Source organism: Aplidium turbinatum, chromosome 10, assembly GCF_918807975.1.
Source record: "Aplidium turbinatum chromosome 10, kaAplTurb1.1, whole genome shotgun sequence".
Lineage (NCBI taxonomy): Eukaryota > Metazoa > Chordata > Ascidiacea > Aplousobranchia > Polyclinidae > Aplidium > Aplidium turbinatum.
In genome coordinates, this window is record NC_137481.1 from 9,639,322 (window position 1) to 9,645,378 (window position 6,057).

The 6,057-nt window shown below is 38.0% G+C and overlaps 1 protein-coding gene across 3 annotated transcripts; it reads left to right on the forward strand.

Moving 5' to 3' along the window:
* Positions 1–202: 202 nt before the first annotated feature.
* On the forward strand, positions 203–5,451 carry LOC145778133 (serine/threonine-protein kinase RIO3-like). Of its 3 annotated transcripts, none has more exons than XM_082589551.1 (9): positions 203–319; positions 1,178–1,341; positions 1,911–2,052; positions 2,165–2,354; positions 3,136–3,391; positions 3,474–3,767; positions 4,019–4,108; positions 4,384–4,538; positions 5,059–5,451. In XM_082589551.1, the coding sequence occupies exons 1-9, from the start codon at positions 256–258 to the stop codon at positions 5,189–5,191; spliced, it is 1,488 nt and encodes a 495-aa protein (XP_082445677.1). In that variant the 5' UTR covers positions 203–255; the 3' UTR covers positions 5,192–5,451. The 3 variants fall into 3 exon arrangements, with proteins under 3 accessions (XP_082445677.1, XP_082445674.1, XP_082445675.1); XM_082589548.1 differs by lacking the exon at positions 203–319 and adding an exon at positions 550–928; XM_082589549.1 differs by lacking the exon at positions 203–319 and adding an exon at positions 550–886.
* Positions 5,452–6,057: the final 606 nt, after the last annotated feature.

Consider the following 6,057-nt stretch of genomic DNA (forward strand, 5'->3'; position numbering starts at 1 on the left):
AAAAGTAAAATCATTGTTAATCATTTCTTGGGTCTTGACTATGCGGGTGCAACCTAGTGCGTACCTTGAACCATTCGTACAGTCAGTTTGTACCCTGAAAAGATCGAGCGAAAAAATTTAAAAAAGCCGAAGTCGCTGACCGCAGTTTAATAGCACAAAGCCGAAGTCGCTGATCGGAGTTTCCCCAAACAATTTGAAACAAACTCAAGGGTTAGCAGAAACTGTGGTTAGCGGAAATTGCAAAACTGCCGGAAAATGTTTGTGGAAACTGCGATCAGCGACTTCGGCTTTTTTTGTTTTTTCTCTCGATCTTTTCAAGGTACGAACTGACGGTACGAACTGTTCATGGTACGAACTAGGTTGCATCCTGACTATGCAGCCTAAATAGTCAATTTTTTAGCAGGCAAAGCAAAATTAATTGCTACTTGGTATGGAACAAAGATTATATTAGCAAATGAATGTTTGTTGACAAAAACATTTTGATTTTTGGTTGTCACTATGCTGATGTTGAAAATGATAGTGTTATTCTTATAACTTGTGTATCTCACAATATTTTTTCTGAAGGTTGAACTGCTATGCAGTGCTGTACCTTTCTGGTACAAAAGTTTAATAGTTGTATATGTAATGACATTAAAATAAAAAAATATTGCATGTAGAATGTCTTCGTCATCAGATATTTTAATTCATAACTCAATACCCATTAAAGAAAGTAAGATGGCTACATCCAATTCACCAATTTTGCCAGAAAAAACAGAATCGACTTCTCCTTGGTCAGTTAAGAGTCCGTGGGGTGGTAAAAATTCAACTCCCACCTTGCAGCCAGTTGCCACGCTTGAGGAAGTTATGAGTGAACAACTGGCTGATGATCTTCAGGCACAATATAATGGTGAAGTCCAACAAAACATAGGCCTACCTGATATCAAGTCAGGTAGTTGTGTATTGTTTTTGTCATTGTACAGTACTCTGTTTAAAATTTTACGATCATTCTATTGTTCTTACCATCAGTTTTTATAAGATAAGGCTTTTACAAAGATAAGGTTCTTGCCGTATCCAAAGTTTAGTTTTGTAGATCACATCGATTTTTCTAGTACATTTGAAAAAGTTTAATTCAATTTTGAAATTAAAGGTTTTGTGATAGCTTTATACAGCTCACGTTTTTCATTTTACGTGTTTACAGAACAAAGCGATGATCAGCAGCAGGGTACTAGTTTTATAGAGGACTCAACACTTGCAGATACATCTAATGATGCCTTACTTGCACAAATGTTGCAAACAGAAATGGATAAAGAGTACAATCAATACATATCAACTCAAGAGCAACATGTTAACAAAAATTCTAAGGTACCTGTATGCAGCACTTTGTTGACACTGTTGTGGTTGCAGTCATGGGGGTACTGGATTCACAAACACTTAAATAAAGTACAAACATCTCAATATTAAAATAAGGTTTTCACACCTATATGTGACGTGTAATATCATGGTGCATATTGCTTTATTTTAATACATTAACATTGTCGCAAAGAAAATACTACATGTAGGTTGTAGCCTATAGCTTAGTCAAACATTTTGCATGTTTAATTGGTTTTTACAGCAACATGGTCCTGTGTTTTGCCATGCTAGACAGGTAGTCACTACCTGACCTAGCCCCCTGAGAAAATCAGTTGTGTTTGATTGATGAAACGTCGGAATAAAAGTAGATTATCACCTCATCTTGTGATAGTTCAGCTTAGTTTGCACCAAAAGAACACACCGGCGTATCATGTTATTTAAACTGAAGTAGTCTTGAAACATATTTTACATTATTATCTTCAGGTAGACTTTGAATGCAATCCATAGAATTTTATTTCTCTTTTCAACTGTTGGTATGGAATTTTTATTTTATAATTTTGTTTCTGTTACTTTTTTTTCAGATAAAGTTATCCTTCGACAATTATCGTACTGATGAAATGTTTATTTCTGATGAAGAGGATGAAATATCTGATGAGGAAGATGTGTCACCAACTGCATACAGCGACCAGTGTACAGATGTATTGGAATTTAAAAAAGATAAAGGTATTGGAATTTAAAAAAGTTGTCAAGCATGGTAGTCTTGAACCAAACAAAAAATAACGTTTTATATCACACCAAAGGGTCATTATTCATTAGACATATGTTTGTTTTTAAGGTTATGTCATGTTTGGAAAAGAAGTTGTCACTAAACATGACAGTGAGATATGTGGTAGGCGAAACATGGCACGTTTTGAAGATTCGTTTCCCACACAATTTCGCACTGGCGACGCTACAGGAATGGATCTACAGCTAAATAACAAAATATTCAATAGTCTGAAGAAGCATGCATTTTCTGAGCAAAAAAGGTGAATGGTGCAGTACACACTGAGTGATTGCAATCAGGTTGTACTGTTGCGATTATGGCAATGGAACGATTCCTAAATATTCAGTACCGCGTAGTTGAGAGGCAAGAATGCTTGAACTTGAAAGAACGTTGGTTTTGATACCTTTAAATAGCATGCCTTAGTGTTGTCTTGGTAAGACACGTCATAACCGGGTCTGCTACTATTCGGCGAGTCCAATTCGGCGAGTGCCCTATTCGGCGAGAGCCCTTTTCGGCGAGTTCCCTATTCGGCGATTTTTTGAAATTTTTTTTTTAAATTATCGGGAACCGTAGCCTAATTATCATTGCCGATTTTACATCATTTTAATGTCGCTAAACGTTGAAATAAGACCCTAACCCCCAACCCTAACCTTAACCCCTATCCCTTACCCCTAACCTCTAACCCTATAACGGCAATAATCATTAGGCTACGGTAGGCCTACCCGATAATTTTAAAAAAAATTTCAAAAAATTGCCGAATAGGGAACTCGCCGAAAAGGGCTCTCGCCGAATAGGGCACTTGCCGAATCGGACTCGCCGAAACGGGCCATTCCGGTCATAACCTGCTTGATGTGGACACAAAGATTGGCTTCATTGCATTTTTGTCTGCATAATTAAAAATATTTCATCTATATGCAATGCATAGTCTCACAATACGACAATATTCATAAGAAGGTCCTGCTTCAATCATAATTTGTTCGTATATCTTTATAAAATAATTGAAACAAATTTTTGCTCATGTACTTTTACACTCGTATTCGCAGAGGCCAAAGGCTACACGAAACGAAACAGCACTACACTGCAGAACATGCCGTGGACGAACGTACTCGTTTAATTCTCCATAGACTGGTGGACCGCGGTATCATGTCTGCAGTTAATGGGGTGATCAGTATCGGCAAAGAAGCTGTGGTTATTCACGTGGATGGCGGTGATGTGGTCGTGAGCGAACTTGAGCCAATTTTACATGAAAATAATAGAGATATAATCTGCTCACAAATTCCTAAAGAATGTGCTGTGAAGGTATGTTATTACAGCATTGATATTTTGGGAATACTGCTTTTGATCGGTGCAAAGTCTTCTAAACCTTTTTTTTTTTTTTCAGATTTACAAAACAACGTTGAACGAATTTAAAACAAGAGACAACTACATAAAAGATGACTACCGCTTCAAAGACAGATTTAAGAAACTTAATCCACGGAAAATAATCCACATGTGGGCGGAAAAGGAACTCCATAATCTGGTCCGCATGAATGCAGAAGGCATACCGTGTCCTGAAGTCGTATTGTTAAAGAAACATGTCCTTGTTATGTCTTTCATTGGCGAGAATCAACAACCAGCCCCTAAACTCAAATCCGCCATTTTATCATCGTCTCAGAAAAAGCTCGCGTACAATCAGGTAAATTAAAAGGATCGTGTTTCTACGCTGTATAAGTGTATAGCCTACAGTAAGGTTGTTAAAAATTTAAGCAACGATGACAAGCCAAAACTCTCACTTGATGAATACATGCTATTTTTTACTAAGTTTCAACCACGTGCTTGCGGTATACGTGGGTGGGACTTCATGAGCTATAGTGATACTTTTTTGCCACTTGGTAACGCAGCCAGTTAAAGTTTGTTGATGGATTACTAAATATGTCTGTTGTTTAGGTCTTGGAAATGATGAAGATCTTGTATCGTAAATGTAAGCTTATCCATGCCGATTTGAGCGAATTTAACTTGTTGTGGCATGACAAAAAGGTACAGTAACTGGGTCTGCTACTATTCGGTAAGTCTGATTCGGTGAGTCCGATTCGGTGAGTTCCTAACCTCTAACCCTAAATGGCAATGATAATTAGGCTACGGTACCCGATAATTTAAAAAAAAGAAATGAAAAATCACCGAATAGGGATCGGACTCATCGAAACGGGCCATTCCGACAGTAACTAGTATATCATAAGACGATTTTGAAATTTAAAGCATCCTCAATTAACAGTATTGCCGATTTACTTACCAATGTGTTTGTGGCATTTAAGGTTTGGATGATTGACGTGAGCCAGTCTGTTGAACCATCCCACCCAAAAGGTCTTGAATATTTACATCGAGATTGTACAAACATATCAACTTTCTTCAGCAATCTTGGAGTGCCAGATGTACTTGACCCAATGCGTTTGTTCAACGAAGTTTCTGGGTATGTAGGCAAATTTTTACTAGACTACAGTTTGTTTTCTTCTTCAACCCGGCTTTTGGTTAGCGCACTTAAATTCCATCACTGACGATGGTTTCACAATCATTTTCTCGAAATCATCAATGACTTTCGTTAGATTTTAAACTTAAGTCTAACATCTTCGACCTCTGAGAGATTGGTGAAGATGCGAGGCTGTTGCGTCACTGATCCTGGTTTATGATACACTTGACACAACTTTCGATGGCTTCTTGGGAGTACAGTATATGAATGTGCTGTGGACGTGTTTGAATCTGTCCGAAGTTTCTTTTTTTTTTTGCGTCAATTGCGCTATGGCAGTTAACGTGCATTTTTATGAATGGAAGCCACTTCGGCCCTTGCTTATTTTTAATAACTTTTTTTTTTGGAACACCAGAATGTTATTTTTATATAAAAAAAATACCTGTTTGCTCGTCAAATTAGGCAGTGCAGTGCCATGCCCCCAATGCACGCTTACTATGCCACTAACACTCTGTGTGGTATGCAGCTTGGAAATCCCTGTCGGTGACGAAGCTACATTTTTGCTAACGATCAGAAGAATGGAGAGTTGCTCTGATGAACATGCTCACCAAGGAAGGAACAAATCTAGTCAAATATTTGAGCAACCTGCAGACGTTTAAAGAATGTAGTTTTAAAAGTGCCTCAAGTCACATTGTAGTTGATTTAGAATTAGCAGTGGGAAGACCTTCATAACAAACTAAACGTAATTGCAAAATTTTTAACTAAAAGAAACTTATCGAAGCTTTCAGGAATAATTGGGATTTTGAAGCCGTTTTCTCAATACTGGCATTTTGTGACAGGCACTTTTAAAACTACTCTCGTTTATTTCATTGTCAATCAAGTATTACTGTGCTAGATCAATACTATGAAAATAAAGAATGGTTAAGAAGAGTCTTTGTTGTGATGATTTGCCAAGTCAAATACTGTCAAAACATCGCATGGCAGTAGACTATATTGTGTTCCATAGGCCAGCATTTGATGAATGCAAAATAGGTGTTCCATAGGTTGATAGAAACGTTACATTTGAGCAGCCATCATTGTTCGTAGTTGCTATATAGAGCACGCAGTATCAGCTTTAAGCCTAAGCTACTGGTAAAAAACGCTCCGAATTGGTGACGTAGTTACAATCGTTGCAAGACTCGTTTTCCGTCATGTTGACGTTTGTTTTTGTTAGAAATATCTGCTCTTGCCAAGAAAGCAAAATCACTCAGTCCATTTTAGAGCGATTGTGTATTTGATGAATTAACTCACACTCGTCAGAGCCCATTTCATTCGAAAACTGGGATGGTTTGCTCATTAATTACTGTAGCCTAATTGCACGCTGTACATCTCGCGTTTGGGTATAAACAGTGGCGCCGCCAGACCTTCAACATTGGGGGGGCAAAAAAATGGACAGTGCAAGACAGTAGCGTAGTCAAAAATTTAAAAAAGGGGGGTGTTGACAGCCGGCGGGCGAAGCCCGATGGCGTGCTCGCCGAAGGCGACA

What these genes read in the sequence shown, in the direction of transcription:
- LOC145778133 (XM_082589548.1), top strand. Translation starts at nt 658, where the DNA reads ATGTCTTCGTCATCAGATATTTTAATTCATAACTCAATACCCATTAAA. An exon ending in GGAATTTAAAAAAGATAAAG is followed by an intron (nt 2,053 to 2,164) that starts GTATTGGAATTT and finishes TTTGTTTTTAAG; the next exon opens with GTTATGTCATGTTTGGAAAA. An exon ending in TTGTTCAACGAAGTTTCTGG is followed by an intron (nt 4,539 to 5,058) that starts GTATGTAGGCAA and finishes TGTGGTATGCAG; the next exon opens with CTTGGAAATCCCTGTCGGTG.